General features: G+C 58.5%; 1 protein-coding gene across 20 annotated transcripts in view; it reads right to left on the reverse strand.

Moving 5' to 3' along the window:
• NCOR2 (nuclear receptor corepressor 2) overlaps positions 1 to 19,131 on the reverse strand; it is a 254,224-nt gene that overhangs the window by 58,281 nt on the left and 176,812 nt on the right. For 17 of the 20 annotated variants that reach the window (XM_063351296.1, XM_063351293.1, XM_063351289.1 and 14 more), the window contains 3 exons: positions 6,543 to 6,667; positions 5,415 to 5,587; positions 2,333 to 2,395 (listed from right to left, as the gene is read on the reverse strand). In XM_063351296.1, coding sequence (XP_063207366.1) covers positions 2,333 to 2,395; positions 5,415 to 5,587; positions 6,543 to 6,667 — 361 coding nt within the window. Of the gene's footprint in view, positions 1 to 2,332; positions 2,396 to 5,414; positions 5,588 to 6,542; positions 6,668 to 11,123; positions 11,237 to 19,131 lie in introns of those variants that run through there. The other 3 variants (XM_063351287.1, XM_063351295.1, XM_063351299.1) reach the window with 2 other exon arrangements.

Genomic DNA, 19,131 nt, shown 5'->3' on the forward strand with positions numbered 1-19,131 from the left:
GGCGGCAAAGCCCGGCAGAGCAGCGGGTGCTGCCCGCTCCTCGCCTCGGGAAGGGAAAGGGGGGAAATCCTCGAGCAACTCCCGGTTAATCAAAACCTCCTGCTTTCAGGATCGCAGCCGTGGTGCAAGGAGGCAGTATCAGAGAAACATGCTACCCCATAATTATCCCAATCTCTGCGCATTTTGACAGACTAGTGAATCAAAGTTTATTGCGTAATAAAAGTGTCATTAAGCAAGAACTTTCCTCTCGCTAGGTTTTCGTTCCCCTAGTTAATTTTAATAACACGGTACTCCCCTTTATTGTCTCTCCTGGCAGACACAGTCCTGCCTTCTCCCGCTTGGAAAGTCTCCGTGCAGCTCTGCGACTCAGGAGCAGAGCAGACGACTTTGGCGTCTCGCTGTCCCAGGGCTGTTTTCCCTGACCTCCCTGAAGAGAAGTGACAGGGGGTTTCACGCCACGCACAACAAAGCTGGGGATGGACGGCAAGGCCTGGCTGATGGTGCTGGGAGCAGAGGTCACCATCCCCACCCCTGCCCAAGCACCCTGGGGTGTTAGGGCTGACCTTCTGTAGGACACTCATCTTGCTTGTTTAACTCCCCGAACCAGCCAGCTGTGGGCTCAGACGGGTACCAGTCCCGGGAAGAGTGTGGCTGGGGCGGCTGAGTCCTTACGGTGAGGAGGACGGTGCCCGTGCCTCCGAGCCCACCCCGAGCCGGGTGCCCGCAGCCTCCGCCGCCCCTGCCCAGCCATGCCCACAGCGGGCTCTGCCGCCGCCTCCAGCCTCTGAGGTTACCTCCGGAGTTTCACAGCCGCTGCGAGTCGGAAACCCCCACCGCGCCGGTCCCTGGAAATGCCAAGCAGAGCCACTTCGAAGCATTAAAGCGGCTGCTTCCTGGCAAAGGGGAATTTGGCTTCTCTGTAGAAGTCTGGTGTTGCAATCTCAGTTTCCCAGGTTGTAACGGAGGGGAAAACATCAGCAATCGGGCTTTACACCAGCAAATCTCCCTGCCTCGTCCTGGCCCCTGGGCTGGAATAACGCTACGTGCTCCCACGCTTCATCCTTCCTCCACGCAGGCTTTGGCAGCCGGTTTTAAGACTCCTTAAGCGCACCTCCAGCATCCAGCAGAAAACAGCAAGAGGCACTTTTTTTAACAACCAGATGCGATCTCCAAAACAAAGCAGTGCTCGGAAAAGATCCCTCCAACAACCCTCCCCTGCTCAGCACCTGCTCGCCCCACTACCTGGCCCCGGGCCAGCTTCCTTGATTAAAGCCTATCTATTAAGTTTTGCGTCTATAGAGAGCCCCGCTCGGCAATGCACTAGATTGGCACTGGGCTGTAGAGAGGGTTGGAACAGCTTAAAGGCGAGTGAGCCAAACACTTTGGGATATTCACAGGCAAAGTAATCCAAGTCCACAGCTCCCATCAGCACCTGGGCAGCCGGCGCTCCAGAACGTGTAATCACCATCCCAGCAGCAGGTGCATTTTCCAAGCAGAGCCGAACCCGCTAACACGCCTGTTTGCGTCTGCCATCCCCAAACGACACTCATTTCCATTTTAATTTCCCATTTACAACCCTCAACGGGCCAGGAGAGTCGGCAGCGATGCAAGCGGGACGCACGGGCTGGGGACGTGAGCTCGACAGCCCATCAACAGGACGTGACTTTGGCAAAAAAAAATTAAAGCAGCGAAAGAGCTGGCGCAGGAGCGGCACGAGGAGGGGAAGTGGCAAGAAAGGCTGTGCTACACTCAGCACTTTTTTAAAAACGGTCTCAGCAAAGGCTCTGAATCAGCGCCAGGATGTAAAGTCACCCCCCGCTGCCCACAGCCCCAGCTCTCGCGAGGTCCCCCACGCGTGGCTGCGGAGCGCCGGGGTTCACCATCCTCTCCCTAAATCCCAGGGCCGTGAACGCAGGGAGACACTCTCGGCGCATCTGGAACAGATTGCACCGATAGCACGAACCTCTGGAGAGCAGCACAAAGCTCCACCTCATGCTACAGGCACCAGAAACTGCAAAAAGCAACAGGCGAAGTGCCTTCCCCATTTCCTACAGCCGTCTCCAGACACGCGCGAGCTCCGGCCACAGCCCAGACACCCCTGGTGTCGGTGCAGCTCCTGGGGCCGGAGAGGCTGAACATACTCCCTGTGTGACCGCCTGCCTCCCCAAACCCCTGCTGAGGCTTGCTGGGAACAAACCAGCAGCGGGACGGGCAGAATCCGGCCCCACGGCTCAAGGCCCACCACCCTGCGCCGACTTCAGCCATCAGCCACCACCCAGCCCCGGTTGCCGGGTTAACTCCAGCAGAGCCAAGAGAGAAACAAGCAACTCACCTTTTTTAGCTGTCTCCATCTCCTCTTCGGTCCAGCGAGAGCTTTCATTCATCTCCAGAGAAGCTGGGAAGGAGGAAGGAAAGGAGAGCAGTCAGCTGTGAGTGGGACCCAGCAAGCTTGGCGAGCTTGGAGGAGATGCTCGAACCCCAAACCCCATCCTGCGCCCTGTTCCCCGGAGGCACGACAAACGCCGTGCAGCGCGAAAGTGCTTCTGCAGGGAAGGCTGGGGCAGCGCAGGCTCTCAGGGCTTTTCCATGCCACAGGAACCCATGCCCAGCATCCCCTTGGGATGCATCTCGGTGATGCAAAACCTCTACTTTGGGACTGCAAGCGAAGCCAGATGGCTTGAGGGTGGCAGCAGATTTCCTGCTGATTTGGTGCCACACACTCTGGCCAGCCAACAACAGGTACCTAAGATGGAGCTGACTTGGGCTGCGTGCTTTGGAGGTGGCAGACACAGGGTGGGACCGTCACCCTCAGTGGAGACGGAGAAACAGCGTCACCTCGGTGGTGACTTTGGCTGACCGCATCCATCCAGGGTGTTGGCCGTGCTTGACCGCAGGCTCCGTCGGTGCCATCGCCAGGCCCTCAGACACCTCAGAGCCACTTCCAGCAATGCTGGGGGCTCACCCGGAGCAGCTCCCATTGCAGGGGGACGTGCTGCTCCGGCTGGGAGAGGCGGAGAGGGGTGTCAGCACCTGATGCTCCCCGCCTCCCCTACCCCAGGCACGCTGCTGGGGACACCAAGGTCCCGCATAAAGCCTTCACTATGCAGCAGCGCCGCTGGCAGCCTAGCACTAGAGCAAACCCTACAATAACAAACCAGGGTGTGAGTCAGAGGCAAAAAACAACTTGGTAAGGAAACAGATTTCCGGCTCAGGCTGCCAAGGGGTTATTACTCTAAACAACAGGCAAAGCATTATTTCAACAGTGATGAGAGATGTTTTGACAGTGTCCTTTTGAAATGGAAAACAGGCTGATAGGTTCGAGAGAAAGGATACCGGCGAGAAGAGAAGGAAGCATCTTCCAAGAAGCTCTACAAGAAGCCGAGACCCCGCCGAAGGACAAGGCAGGCTCCGATGCCCACAGCATTGGGCAGAGGAATCCCCTCCACAGCCGGCTGAGCACGGCTGCAGGTGTCACCTCCTGGAAGTCAGCGCAGGTCACCGCCTCCCCCAGAAACGCCATGCCTCCCCGAGGACGACAGCCAAGAGGGAGGGAAATCAATACCTCGCCGCTTCCCCTGGCTGCGGGCAGAGCCGGGGCCACCACGCTCATTTATGTAAACGCGAGTGTCCCCAACGCGCTGCGCAAGGCCCGTCGCTCAGCTTGAGGGTGACTGTTATTGTATGGTAAAGAAACGTCAAAGAAACGGCCCGTTTGGTTTGATTAATGGTATTTACTGAGGTTGCGCAGTTATGAAACAGATGCCCACGGGGAGCTCCGGCACACTGCAGTTAAACCACAATACGGTTTTGTGTTGTTTTTTAATGTTCAATTGGTATTTAAAATGCAATAACTTTCTTAGCCAACCTAAATTAAAGCACTACTGGAGAGACATAAAGTGAAACCAATTGCTCAGATATGTCACTGGAATTGATCCATTCCCTCTTCCCAATTTAACACGGTCTAAAGTCTTTTCCCCGTGTTTGCAGTGAAGTTTATCAAAGACTCTGAGGTACTGGGGTAAAAAAAAATAAAAATAATCCCATCTAAGCTATTGGCATTACCTGCTGCTTCTTTGCAGCATTGCTTAACAAGTTCGAGGGGGAGAGCAGGGCTCCGTTGCGCTGGGAGCTATTTATATCATCTATATGAAAACAGAGCGCTCGCAATCAAGGCTTCAGCCAGTTGTCAGCAGAGGAACAGGGAGGCGAAACACCTCCGAGTGATTTATAGCACATGGAACAGAACAAGCAAGAAACTGCAGAGCAAGGAAACCGAGCGGAGTCACCCTGCTTTTATTTTTACTTGCCTTAGGTAGCGCAGTAATAATTTTATCCTTGATAAGAGTATAAAACAGAAGAAAATCAGGCAAACTCCTTGATGCGTTGGCTTCTTTAAGTCAATGCATGAGCAGTTTCCTGGGGTGACCACTACTGATACTGCAGACGCGAGAGGCAGATGCACCTGATATGGGGCTGCGGATGCTGCCGTGAATTCCTGTCTAGGCCGAGAGAGACACGGTGGCATCCCATGGCTCTGGACAACCACCACTTGCAGCCGCGGTCCCTGGGTGCCAGGTCACGGGCAGCACGCTTCACCTCATCCACCTCGCGCTGAAGGGGCTCCCGGCCTCTTCCCACTGTGCTCAGCCACCCTGCAGCCTCGGAAAATACTGACCACTGTGCCTGGCCGGCTACTGATGGGGGAGATGAGCAGGGACACTGGGGACCAGCATGGGAAACGCTGCTTTTTGGGCAAAATAAGCGCAACCTGGGGTGCACGGCACGACTGCAAGCTAGGGTGGAGGCTCCTGAGCGGCTGTAACCCACTGCCTCCTCACCACGTCCTTCAGCTGCAGAGATGAGGAAAGGACCATCCCGATTCCCAAGGCCAGGGAGGACACAGACCCCGCAGGCTGCAGCTGCTCGGACTCCAGGTAAATTTGAAAAGAGAGAGTGCAGGAGAACTGGCAGAGACCCAGGCAAGCCCAGGAGGGCAGAGTGGGCTCCGGCGCAGAGCTTGGGGGTACGTGGAGCCCGAGCTGCCGCGGAGGGAAAAACACCTCTGGGTGCAGGAGGTGCACGAGCCCTGCATGAACCCAGCCAACACGCTGCTAAAAATGACAGCTTCCCTTTTTGTCTTTTGCAATACTTTCCCTCTGAGGCCCTAAAACCCACTAACGCTCAGCCAGGACAACCCAGGCTTGCAAATGCCTCTGGTTCATCCAGGCGAACCGCGCTGAGTAATTTGTGGGATGGAGAAACCTCACCGCTGCCCTCCCGAAAAGGAGGATTTCACGCAGGAAAGCCCTCCTCTGTGAGCAGGGAGCAGAAGAGGGTGCTGTCCCATCCCAGCAGAGCGGACACCCCAAAAGCCCTGCCAAGTTCCCCCCATCCCCGCGCCCCCCGGTACCCACCCAGCTCCGCGCTCTGCTGCGGGGCGGCCGCCTCCTCGTTGTTGGCTTCGTTGGCCATGGAGCGGGTGATGCGGCCCTTGCGCCTGCCCTGACTGTTGGCGGTTTTGCGACCTTTGGAAGTGACGGTTTCTTTCTCATCGTTGTCTTCCCCGGACGTGTCGTCGTTCTTGTCCCTGTAAAAACAGGGAGGGAAGAAAAAAAAAAAAAAGAACGTTGTTGGGTTGGTCTGATTTTTAGGTCAAGCAATTACTTCTCTGCACGTGTTTGAGGATGGTTTTATTTATTTTTTTTTTTGTTGGTCTTTTGGGGGGGCAGGTCTGCATTTTTTTTTTTGCACACGCAGGCTCTTTTCCTGGCTGGGAGCGGGCTGGATTGGCGGTGGGGTGATTTGCGGTGGGGTTTGCTTTCTGCAGCTGGCTGCAACTCCACCACCAAGTGCACGCAGAGACCTGACGGAGACAGGTTTAATACCAGACCATTCAAATTCATCCCTGCCTCCTCCTCATTTATCTTCCTGAAAGGGACCTGCTGGTAAATGTCTTAGCAGCCTAGATATAATGAAGCCAGATGTTCTTTTAAACCAAGTATTAAGCCCATTACAGATAGCTAGCGGTCTGCGTGCCAACCTTTCCCCACCACGGCTCTGATGCTCCCCGTTCGGCGCGAGGGAGGCAGGGCTGGCTGAAGCCCTTCATCTGGGAGCGCTCACGCTGCCATCAATAAAGCTAAAGGTGAAGTGCCACGCTCGGCTGTGCCCGGATTGCTCCTCCGACTCCCGGAGGCTCTCGCAACAAAGCAAAAGCTTTGGACAATCGGAGGGGCTTTGCGGGTCCGTTTTGTTAACAGAACAACCCCCCAAAAAAAGGTTTCAGAGTCGCTTTCCCAGTTTGGGAGCAGTGGGGAAGAGGAATGAAGAGAAAAGCAGGCTCTGCCCTTGCCTCCGGGCGGAGGAGGTGAGGTGGGTGCACATAGTCCTGCACGGGGTCAGGCAGCCCTGGACCACAATGCATCCCACCACAGCATCCCAGCGCTGCATCCCACCACGGCATCCCACCGCCGCAGCCCCAGCCCGATGCCCAGCCCTTGCTGGAGACGGAGGAGAGCAGGGCAGGGAGAGCCGTTCCTTACTTTGTCAGTTCTTCTTTGTCGTTTTCTGTTTCCTGCTTGTCTTCCTCCTTCTCTCCCTCCTTCTCCTTTTCTTTCTCTTTTTCATCTTTCTCGTCTTGGCTGCTCCGGGGCATTTGCTGCTGCTGCTGCAAAACAAGGGACATAAAACAAAACAAACGCTCAGTGCGGAGGCGGATACATCGCAGCACCTGGGCCAACCTAAACAAACGCCGTGAAACAATGCTGGGGGGCGAGCGGCCAAGAGGAAGAAGCGCTGCAGGCAGCGGGTACAGGCAGGGTGCTTATGGAGGCCACGGGAGCCGAAAGCTTTCCGGGGAGATCGGAGGTAGTTCGGGATCAGGCACAGCAGCCGCGCTCCTGCTTCCCATTCCAGGCAGCGGGATAGCCCCGGCGGCTCCCCTGGGGTCAGGCCACACTGCAGACAGCGAGCAGGGACCTGACATGAGGGAAGGCAGGGAGGTGAGAACAACCCCCCTGTTCCCTGCAGATGATGGCTTAGCAACGTCGGTCGCGATTTGCAGCTGGTGGGATGCATTTTGCTGGAGCACGAAGGAGACGGGGGCACCAGAGATGCCCTGAGGCTCAGCAATACCAACGCTGTGATCTTTCTCTCAAGCATCTGACATACCCCCCGGGGAAAGTTTATGGCTCCATGTCACTGAAAAGGGAAGATGCCCGGCTCCCTGCCTGCTCCGTACCGCCTGGCACCCTCAGCAGAGGCCGTGCACCCAACTGCCCCAACACCGCTGCGACCGAAGGCGCTGCAGTACCCGAGGGAGGGACATGGCGATTATAATAGTTCTGGATTTTGTTTCAACAGCTGCAGGAAGGAGGATGCTGGGGGGCCTGGTTCCCCTGACCTCCCTTCCCTCTAGCAACCGGCAAACGAAAGGCGTTTCATAGAGATGTAGAAATTAGGGACGGAAATGATTTATTAAACCATCCTGCTCCTGGCTAATGCAAGGCTGCTCGCTCCAGGAAACCCACCCAGGCTCACCCGGCCCCTGCCCAAGCTGCAGGGCTTCCACCACCCCTTGGGAAAGGGTTCGGTGATGTAACAGCAGGGAAAATTGCCTTAAAGTGGGTTCATCAACAGCAAGTATGACCCCAAGCGGCCTGGTCTGGCCCGCACGCAGCTGTTCAGCAAATGCAGAGGAGGTGTGCCCATGTCCCTCGAGCCGGGGGGGACCGTCTCGTCCCCGATCCACAGGAGCTGGGAGGCTGCCCTGAACACGGGCGACCCCGCAGCAGCAGCAGCGCTGGGGGCGAGCTAAACCCTCTGCCCCCACGGGCTGGCGCTAAAACAAGTGCAGAGCCATCAAAATGGGCAGCAAAAAAAGCTTCTGATTCTTTCAGGTTCTGGTTGAACACAAGTCCTTAAAACACAGGCGCTGCCACCACCGAAACCCTGTGAACTTTCAATTCCTCCTCATGCCGGGGGGAGGTGGCTGTGCCACCAGGACCCCGCTCGGCAGCGCCCACGTGGCAGGCTCGCTGGCCCCCGCGGCACCTCCCCGCTGGCACACGTGCCCAGGACACCCGCACCACATCAGCTCACGCCCCCGTCAACCCCCGGGAACGGCTCCGTGGGATCTGAAGTCGGGGGGGGGAGGATCCAGAGGAGGAAGAGCTGGGGAATGGCTGAGATGAGCATCTGGTTGCTGAAGATTTTTCTGGTGTCCACAAATCTCTAACGCATGGGGACCGGGCTATCTCCTGCAGCAACTGGTCAAACAACAGCGCCAGCCCTGCCCCGCCAGTCCCCAAACCCAGGGAGAAGCCGGGGGCAGCCGGCGAGTCCGCCGGAGCGGGAGGCGGGCAGGCCTGCACTGGTGGTAGAGGAGCAAGGGGCATCTGTCACACGCGTTTCCCCGGCACTGCCCTGAACTCTCTGATTCCCCATGAGTCACGGCTTGGTGAACCCCGGGCATGGGTTCAGCCCAGACAAATACCCATGAGGCGAAGGCTGTGACCTCCGAGGGCTGGGATGGGAGCACAGGGCTCTGGGCAGGCTCTGCCCCAGCCCCGGCCGTCACCACCCACCCGTGTTCCCTTTACCAAGTGCTTTGGCAAGGGAGGGGAGCCCAGATGAGTTTCGCAGTATTTCTACCACCCTGTTGTCAATGTTTGCTTTAGAGGGATGAGGGAAACCCTGCATCCTGGAGATCCCAGCTCCCTGGGGTGCAAATCCAGCTCTCCTCCAGCCGTAAACCCAGCCACAACCGCAAGAGTCCCAGCCCCAGCATCAGGCTGGTGAGGGTTCCCAAGGGAAGCTTCAGCATCGTCTTATCTTGTCTCCATGCTCACTCGAACCAAGGCACTGTCACCCCTGAGCAGCTGTCACAGCTCCTCCCCAGAGGAACAGGCTGGGATGGTGGTGATGGTGGGAGCTCCCCGCACCAGCCTGCAAAAGCAGGGGTGGAAAGGCAGGGAGAGGCATGAGCGGCCATGGAGGCTCAGGCTGCAATGCAAGCACTTGCCCGGGGACGCATCCATGGAGCTCCGTCACGACGAGGACAAGCAAATCCCACTGGGCCACCTGCACTGGGCCACTGCACATCCCTCTCCTCTGGGTTTGCTCCCACAGAGGTTTCGAGCTCAGCCTGGTGGGACATCAAATTAGGGCTTCTCCCACTGCAGAGCAGCATCTCGATCCAAGGATGCCCTCTAGTGATTGCCCTGCTCCAGCCACCGCAGGGCGCCCGATGCCAGGAGCGATGGCCGGGCGGGCGCAGCACCCTGCGCACAGTGGGACGGGAGGGCTCTCACCTGCCAGCCCTCTCCCAACGGGCTGCAGAGCATAAATCGGGCAGCATCGTCACCACGAGGCCACGGCAGGGAAAACTGCCACCTGCTCCACCTGTGGCTGTGTTCATGTCTTCATCTGAAGAAGGCTCCTGGCCAAATGCTGCTGCTTTGAACCATGACACGCACGCAGTGATGGCTTATCTCCTGTGCTGGGGCTTGGCTGCACAGCGGGGCACCCCACACGCATCTCGGGAAGCACTTCCAGGGACAGCCACGCTCACAAATGCCACCTTACATCCCACCCAGGAGGCATGGGCTGGGCTGGAGGCCGTGGGGCTGGTTGAAGGACCCAGACCTCTGGGTGGGAGCAGGCACCTCAGGGTCCCAAATGAAGCCGGGCGAGAGCTCAGCTACAAGTGGCACGCGAGAAAAAGAGATGGGACCTCCCCCTGGGGACCAACCCTGGCAGTCACCTCGGCCATGCTACGTGCTCTACCCCAAACCTCAGACCGGCCAGCATCAGAGCCACGGCACACCACTGGGAAGTCACAGCCGGGAACCCGCGAGCCAGCCGGTCCCCCCCTCCCAGCGCACAGCTGCCCCCGCGGCACACGGGGAGGCTATTCTTAGTGCTGGACGCGGACCAGCTCTGGATGATTCAAGGGACGGGACGCCATCCCAAAGCGTGACAGGCCAGGAAATGCTTCCCCAATTACCAGCCGATGTTTCCCTCTGATTCACACTGCCCCGGTTAGAGGTGGACCAGCAGGTGGGTCAGCTCTTAGCGGACACGCCAAAGGCCAGCACTAAAACTGCTCGGCTCCTCTCTCCACCTACACCCCTCCACCCCCCCGGGGATGAGGCACCCCACCTCCCAGAGGCAAAGCAGGTACTTGCTCCCCGACTTGCACAAGACAGTGACGGGATGTGCCCGAGGCCAGGGAAGATGCCTGTGGCAGAGGGCAGGGCTGTCCCTCCCTCCCAGGTCAGACGCTCTAACCGCCGGACCGCCCTTCCTCCTCAGCATCGCTGCTGCTTGTTTTTGCTGCCGACACATCCTGTTTATTTAAAAAGGCCCCGGGACAAAATCGCACGCGTGAGCGAGAGGCTGATCCTGCTCTGAGTCCACGGAGACGGGCAGCCTCCTTCCCTGCGAGCCGCTCCGTAATTAAAAACATCTGCTCACCTCTGCCCCAATTTCCCACCGGCCCCAGAGCAGCTGGAAAGGAGCAGAGGGCTGCCAGCCCTCCCGGGAACACTGCGGGTACTGCTGGCCACCCCCTCGCCGGGGCCCACGGGCAGGCACACATGTTGGCCCTGGCGCCCGGCTCCCCTCCGGAGCGACACAGCTCGCCCGGCTCCATCAGGCTGGGATGTTGCAGGGATTTCAGCCACCGCAAAGCTCCAGCTCCAAGCGCGCTTATGGGGGACACCGGCTTCCAGGTAGGTCCTGGACCCTGAAACACTGGCCCTGCTTAGAACCGACCAACTCGCTGCACGTCCCGGCAGCGGGTCTGGCTGGGAGAAAGCCCCGGCGAGGAAGAGGTGCAGCTCCTCCCACTCTGTTTACTTCCTCTGCTGAGGCTCTGCCTGCTTCTGGAAGCAGGAGGAGAGGGCAGGAGGAGGTGGGGGAAGCAGCTCCCCACCTTCACCCTCCCCAGCCCCAATGGAGACGCCTGCTGCCTTGGCACAGAGACGGTGAAACCACCCGGAAACCCCTTCCTGGCCAGCCGCGTGTCCCCCGCCTCCCAAGTACCCTCCTCGCATGCTCCCCGTGAGCTCCCGAGCCTCATCTCTCCCCAGATCACTCTTCTCCCCCCCCAAATCACTCACCTCCCCGCTCCCCGGCTCCCGTGAGCGGCCGGTCCCCGACAGCCCCATTGCCGGCTCCCGGCCCCTGCTCACCGCCCAGCCATCCGGGCGCGCTGCGCCTTACATTCTCCGGCTCTGAAGGCTTCCTGACGATTTGCATAGTTAAGCCGTAAACTAACCACAACATTCCTCTTATGATTTTGCAATCTGCTGGAATAACGTGGTCGCTCTAAGTCGAGTCGATGAATCATCATCTATAAACCACAGCTCTCGTCACCGGGGCTCTCAGTGCTGGCTGCAGCCAGCGTGATTAATCCGCCAGGATGCCAAGCTTAACCTACGGCGCAGGGCTATTTATTTTCCAAACTTGCAAACCTCCGGAAAACAACTGCTCCTGCCTTCCCCAGCCCCTCCGAGGCGAGACGTGCCGGGCTGCGGCAGGGGACCGCGCCAGAGCCCCACGCAGAAACCTCCCTCGCTGCCCGCAGGGCATCCCGGCTGGACCGTGCACCTTGCAGCAGAGGCACCCGCACCATCTCCCAGTCCCTCCTTGCCCCTGCTCTGCAGCACCCTCAAAATATGCACCAAAACATCACTGCTGCCAGCACGGCTCGGTTCCCCAGCCCTGGTCCTGTTGGGGACAGGCACGGCCACCATTTCACAGCACCTCTCCCCACGATGTTTAGCTGAGCTCACCCCTGGGAGACCCATTCCTGCTCCAGGACCACCAGCTCCTGCCACCCCCGGACACACCACTTGCTGGCGGACGTGCTGGCAGGGAACCGGCTCAGATCACAGTGACGGCACTGTGCAAGAGCCCGTCCCCACGCCCAAGTGCTGGCTGGGGGTGACATCTCCTCTCTCTCAGGGCAGGTTTTGAGGGCGGACTGGCTGTGCGGGGATGCCGTGCGGCTGCCAGCAGGTGCATCACCTCCACTGCTGTCATTACAGTGCCCGGGGCTCTTACAGAAGATGAACACACCACAGAAACCACCAACTCCTGCTTGCTCCTTAAACCAGGAGGGAGCAAACCATGACCATCTATACCCTTGTGCCGAGGGCTGAGCTAGAAGGCAGCTCACTTCAGTGCCACCCAAGCCCATCCCCAGGCACCGCTGGCAGCGAGCTCCGGGGTTTTTGCTCGAAGGTGGCTTTGCAGCCCTCGCCGCAGGGTCGCTGCAGCAGTGCAGTGACACGTGCCAACCCTCTTCCCACCGCGTCGCACCAAAGTCTGCATCAACAGGGACTTTGGAGAGACCTGCACCCCGCTGGCGTGAGCCCCGTCCCCTTGAGCACCCACTCAGCCGTGCCGCCTCTCCCGCGCACGGGGCGCTGGCTCCTCGGGTGACTTCAGATCAATGGCATTTATGATGTTCTCCAGGGGCACTCGGCTGCGGAGCAGGCTCAGGCCGAGGTCATTGCACGCAATCGGGGAGTTGCAAATTAAAACCAGCTCGAGATAAGGCGAAGACAAAAGGCCTACGCTACGCTGGCCAGGAACGCCTGGGGTTTGCTTTGCTGCTTCTCCGGAAGCTCCAGCACGCCTGCGATGGCCACGTGTGTGCGTGGGTGCCTGCTGGCATCACCGTGAACGTCCCACAGGGTCCGCAACGGGCACTGTGGGGCAGGATGCGCTGTGCTCCTTGCGGCACAGCCGGCAGGAGTTGGCACTCAGCTCCCACCCCTCTCCCCAGCCCCGCGGGACGCTGCCCAGAGCATCTCTGCCAGGAGCAGGGCTGGCACCACACAGTCATGGCTGGGGAGCGTCCCCTCTCCTCCACCACCCGCATCCACCCTTCCACCTGCTTTCCAACTCTCCCTCCGGCAGGTCGCACCAACGAGAGCCAGGGCAGGGACCCCCTCACTGAGCACCCACAGCACCAGCCTCCTCTTTAGCCACCACATTGCCCAGGTACCCGAGGTCTCCCCTGGAGCATCCTTCCCCGCTTGCCAATGCCATCGCAGAGGTTGAGGCACCCGCTGCCAAGATCTGACGCCGCATGGCCACTGCAAATAGTGCTCCCCGCATCTCCCTGCCTGTCCCCCGGCGGCTGGCTGGATAGGGAGCACAGGGAGGATGGCTTAGAAATACATGTATGTATCACATAACCTACTCCCAGGGCCTGGAGTCTCTGATCCGATGGTCTGGAACGCCTCAGCCCTTGCTGCCACCCACCGCCGCGCAGCTTGGCTTCTCACGACCGCGCACGGCACCCTCCGCTCATGGGAGAAACCACAAAGCAAAACAAGCTGCTGCCAAAACAACAAGGAGAGGAAGAGGAATGTCTGCCGGCGACTTGGCTTTGATCGCTTGTATCCAGGGGCTGGGTTTGATGCTGTTGGCTGCGGAAGCAAGTTGAAAAATCAAAGGGCCAGGCTCAGATTTGATAAGGAGAACGACAGCGAGCATGAGGCTCGCTCGGTTCTGCTCCGACCGCGATGGCCCAGAGCTGTGCTGCTCCTTCGCCGATAAACAGCACGCTCTGCAAGACAGCAATCATCACATGGCAGAGATGGAAAACGCCGGGGCCGTGCCCAGCTCTCGGGAGGCACGGAACAGACCCCGTGCACACTCGCCAGCACGGCTCATGAGCACCGCAGGCCACAAAACACATCCAGTGCCAGCAGCAAAGCGCCAGCAGCTGCAGCCAGGCTGGGAAAGCCCCGTGCCAGCACCCAGGCTGCTGGTCCTGGGGGCAAGAAGTATGCCGGGGATGAGGAGAGGGGCCGGCTGTGGGACTGTGAGGATGCTGGACCCTTCAGCGTCACTCGCCAAACCACGGCACAAGTGTGTCTGGTGCACGCACCTGAGTGTGGGCTCATCTCAGGTGGCACCAGGAGCCTTCTGGGCATGGGAGCCTTTTGGGCAGGGGCCCCTGTGCAGCTCAGCCCAGCACCGCAGGCGCTGACACCTTCCCACCGCTCGCTCCGTGATCTCAGTGAAACACAGAGGCAATTTTTACACGACCCTGCTCTCTCAGATCCCTCCTTAAATCACCAAGGGCTTTTCCATAAGAGGAAATGTTTCTTTTCTGGGTCGCCGCTGAGTTTTTTAAAAAGTGATTTGATTGCTCGTGAAGGGAAAATGACCCGAGGGGAAGAGAGCATAACATTTGGAGGCGATGGAGATGAGCCCTCGCTCTGTCCCAGTCGGGGAACACATGTTTTCTCTTCCCTGTGGTTTGCTTTACCCTGCTCCCCGCTGCCTGCCGCCCCCTGGGCGCGTCCCAACCCCGCTCCGAGCCCTACCGACAGAGGAAGGTGCCGGGTGGGTGGCTCGCGGGATGCAGAGCAGCATCCCTGCATGCCACAGACGCATCGGGGGCAAAGCAAGCCCCACATCCTCGTGGAAGCAGCTTTCTCCAGGGTTTTCAGCTGAGCCTGCTTTAGAAAGCAACTGAGCAATGATGCAACCTATTTCCTGTTGGTTCCAGTCAATCCTGCATCACAGCAACAGATAAAAGGACTCATCCCAAAATCCAACCGCTTCTGTCACTCCCTGTCCCACGGGGAGGACGCTGCAGGTCTCCCGCTGGGATTGGTACTGCCCAGCCCGCATCCCAAATCCCCGTCCTGAGGAGTACTCACGTGGGCACAGGGGTGGTGAGCGCTCGCCGGGAGGATGCATCGACCTGCTGCTGGAGAATCACGAGTCTGAACTCGGGGGCCAAGCAGAACAGGGGGGTTCACGTCACTTTTAAGTGACTATTTTATTACCGCTAACTGCAGACGTGATCAAGCCACATGGAAGAGTCCAGCTGTGGTGGCCAAAGGGTCCATCAGCAAGCGGTCCATGGGCAGCCTGCGCTGGTGCTACCCCAGAGGGAAGTGGCTGTGTGTCCCTGCCTGCCGGTGCCTGTCCCTGCTCCAAGCCCGCAGGTCTCCCTGCTGTCCCCACGCTGCCAGCAGCCCACAAGGCCGCACTGGGACCTGGGGGCCGAGCAGCCATTCTCCTGCAGCAACGCATCCTTCAATTCTTTTCCCAAATATGGCCACATCATTCTCATTCAATCACCCCCAAAACGGCAGCTGGGATTTCAGGAATGCGAGTTTCCATGGTGTTTGCCCGATTATGCGGCCTGGAGAGGTGGCAGGGGTGCGGGAATGCTGCAACGTGCTTGTAATGGGGGAATGGGCATGGCGCACCTTATGGGGCATACCTGGGGGACAGGGTTTGGGAGCGACAGGAGCCCAGACCGAAAGAGCAGGCGCCAATGGAGGGTTACAGGATCAATATCAGCTCAAAATTCACCGTGTCTCACATCTCGCCACCTCCTCTGCGCAGACACCCCAACATTCAACCTCACCCGTGACAGGGCAGTGATGGCCCCTGAGTGACAGCCCTTTACCAGCCCCGACCGCACGCTCGGTACCCGGCAATCTCGGCACCCCGGAGGGGACAGGCGGACATTCCTGTTTGGAGGCATGAAGGTGAACGGGGGCCCTGGCAGAGAACACTCAGCAAAGCGCAGGACAGGCTGCAGCCCCCAAACCCTTACCCGCGAGCCCCCCAGCACAGGCTGCCCTGTGAGCCGGGAAGCAACAGAGCAACACCGAGCTGTAGGAAAAGCACAAGAAATGGGTATTTTCCCAGAAACAACCATTGTCCTGATGGAAACCCATGTCTTTGCAAGTCACATACTGCCAGCCACTGAGCAGGACCTACTGCCTCCAAACATGCTCCAGTGCAACCCTCCGCCCTCGCCGTAAGCCCGCTGCTTTCCATAAGGATGCTTTTGGAGCCCATTTGAGGATTCTGGGGATTAGCTGGTTTTGTCTGGATTTTTTTTGGCTACGAGGAGATGTAGATTTAAAGAGCGAGAGCCTGCGCTGAGCAGCACGCACACAAACACCCAAAGGATAAATGCTCTGCGAGATGTTTCTCCTCGTGAGGCTGCACTTGAGCAGGACCAGGACTGGGTTTAACTTCTTCTCATGGGTCCTGCACCCCCAGCCTGGCCAGGCAGGTTTCCCCAGCCACCAGCACTGCTGTCATACTGCAGACTTGTCCAGAAAATGAGCCAAATCCAATGCCTTTTGTGTCCCAGCAGTGAGCTGACCTGGCCCAGCTGGTGGGATGACAGGGGACAGGATGACAAGCAGGGCCACCTCGCAGCAACATCCCCATCCCACCAGCAGAAGATGAACCCGCGCCCCAGCACTGGCATCCCTGGCGTTGTTTCCGACCACGCAAACCGCTCCATTACAGCCCTCTTTGCAGCCACAACCATTCTCCCCTGCCTGCTCCGCTGATAATCTCAGTGCCGTTTAAAACACAGCGCTCAAGTCAGCGCAGGCTTAAATGCACGCAGAATAATTTATTGGTATTTGTGGCAGCAAAGTTTACTGACCACATCCAGGGCTGTTTCTGCGTGATACGCAGGGTTTTATGACAAGCATGTCCCCACGTCTGGAAGAGAAGTTGTCAGACCCTTTGTCACTAATGAGGAGCCACTCCCTGGATTGATGAAAATCGAATGCTTCCCAGAAATAAATACCATTCATCTCATTAGCCGTCGTGGCTAACGGAGCGGGGGCACCCGCACAGTTTGTGGTGTAAGAGGCAGTTTGCCGAGCTCTGGACCTGATCCTCACAGACGGAGGAGAGGTGATGGCAGGGCAAGGCTGAACCATGGTGGATGCTCTGCTCCTGCACCGGGGACGGGGAACATGGAGCCCCGGAGCCCGTCTGGCAGCCCGAGCCCCTGCCAGCCCTGCCGGCTGGGACGGCGCTTCCGTGAAAAGAGTAAAATGGGTTGTTTATAAAAATCCGGGCTGGGGCTGTTTATCCACGTCGGCGAGGGGAATGGTTTGTGTTTGGGGAGGGCGGGACAGCCGTCGGGACGGATAATTTGATTTGGGTTTTGGCAGGGGGTAGGGAAGAGGGTGGGCCTGGGAAAGGCCGTCAGCCCTGGCAGGGGACCGCGCCGGCCGCCCGGGCAGGTCACGCCGCAGCCCCCGCCCCGCCGGCACGGCCCCAGCACCGCTCCCCAGCGGAGGAAGGGGGGGTCCGGGCGGCTCCGGTCCCCCCGGGAGCCGTGGAGCGAGTCCTTGAAAGCGTCAGCACTAACGCACGGGGCGCTTTCGCTGGGGAATGCGTGAGCTCCGTCTGGCAGCTGCGCCAAAGTGGACCGGCGTGACGGCATGTCCTGCAGGCCGCGTCCGTCCACCGCGGCGCATGACTTCATCCACCTCTGAGTCATCCCCAGGGCGGGCAGGCGGCTCCCCCGGCCGCCCATCGCCGCTGACAGCCAAACCGCCGCCGGCAAGAGCACCGGTAGCCTTGCCTGGTGGGACGGTCGCCCACCTCCCCATCCAAGCACCACACGGGAGCCCCACAGCTTCTCCCCTCCAGGAATGCACCGGCACCGCCGCGGGAAGCACGATCGTCGTACTGAGGCCACTCCACTGCCACGTGGGCAACGCCACTCCAAAAATCAAAGTGAATTTATTCTGGAATAAGAACCCCACACTCCACACGGAATAATTAGGTTGCAATAGAGTCACTTGCATTCCAGCACGGTTTCAGCCCAACCTTGCGCTACCGCAGCCCGGCTGAACAGCTTGCCCGAAGAACGAAGCACATGGCGCTAATTGCCTAGCTTCAATTTTGGTGCCCCCCCTTCCCCCCCGCTACAGAATTAGGGGTGTTCGCAGAGAAATGCTCTTTGAAAAACCCTGAAGAGCGACTGCGACAGCCCCCCAGGCAACCCATCCATGCAAGGGCTTTTCATTACAAGCTCATGCAAATTTATGCTTATTACTGTACATTAAATATCGGATCAGATCATTTTACCATCATTCAAACTTTTTTTTTTTTTTCAGTGAGAAATTACACGCTTGGAAGTTATTCCTCTTCCCATTGATTCCCCCCCTTTCAGGGTTAAATGGCATTTTTCATACCCAAACGTGGAAGATTATTTTAGAAAGGATCTTCATCTTGGGAGCCTGAATATTATGCATAATGATCCATCAGATGTGAGCGCCTTTCATTCCTCGGCGCTGGGGAAGGCGGCGCGCCGGGAGCATGCGTCCTGCCTCGGAGCGGGCGGCTGCTCCGTTTTCTGACAAACTGGAAGCAGAACCATGTGAAGTCCCCGCTCTTGGCAGGAGATTTTTAGCAATAAGTAGCAGCTTTATGAGAAATATCCTTTGCCAGGGGACCATCAGCCAGGGAGCAGTGGGATTCTTATTTTTTAATGGACTTTTAATAAGTAGGCCACAATGATAGTCTTGACACCAGAGTAGCTTTATTTCTACGTGTAATTATCTCCACTTCGCTCTCAAGCTCCCCGCAGCCTCCAAGAGCAAATAAGACCACCAACCCCTCCGTGAGAAAAGGAGCAAGAAAACAGCATAGGGCCACTTGAAATGCCATTTGTATCAGACCTCATCTGCTCCTCTCATCTGATAGAAAAGTCAACCTCTCGTCCTCTCCCCCAAATCAATTAAATCTCACTTTTGGCGTTTAACTCCTTGAACCCTTAGCAGCAGGAAAATCCGTGCTCAGAGCACGGGCAGCGCCAGGAACACGGCGCCACGTCTCCCGATGCTGCAGGAAGAGTGTTCGCAGCCCCGTCTCCTCCCTGCACGCTGCCCGTCCCCGCGCTGTCCCACCATCTCTCCCATCCTTCATCCCATCACCATCTCCAGTGGCCAAGCCCCTGGTGCAGGGGCCCAATGCCACAACTCCCCAGCCACAGCCCTGACTCGTCGCGAGGCCACATGGGCAACAGGACGAGGGACCTGCACGGCGTAAAATAATCTAGGACCCCGGGGGAACGAGGAGGCTGGATGGGCAGCCAAGGTGCTGGCTCAGCCTGCGGGATGGTTACTCCCACGTGAGCACACCTTCTGCAGGCGCAGCCAGAATTTGAGCAGCTGCCGAAGAGACTCGCTAAGCAGAAGTCCCACCAGGACCATCCCTCCATCCCAACCCTCCAGATTTGCCAGTATCTAACCTCTCCCGTGCTGGTTGGCGCAGCCACACACTGACCCAGCCTGGCCCGGGAAAGCAGGTCCCATCGGC

This window comes from Chroicocephalus ridibundus, chromosome 13 (genome assembly GCF_963924245.1).
Source record: "Chroicocephalus ridibundus chromosome 13, bChrRid1.1, whole genome shotgun sequence".
NCBI lineage: Eukaryota > Metazoa > Chordata > Aves > Charadriiformes > Laridae > Chroicocephalus > Chroicocephalus ridibundus.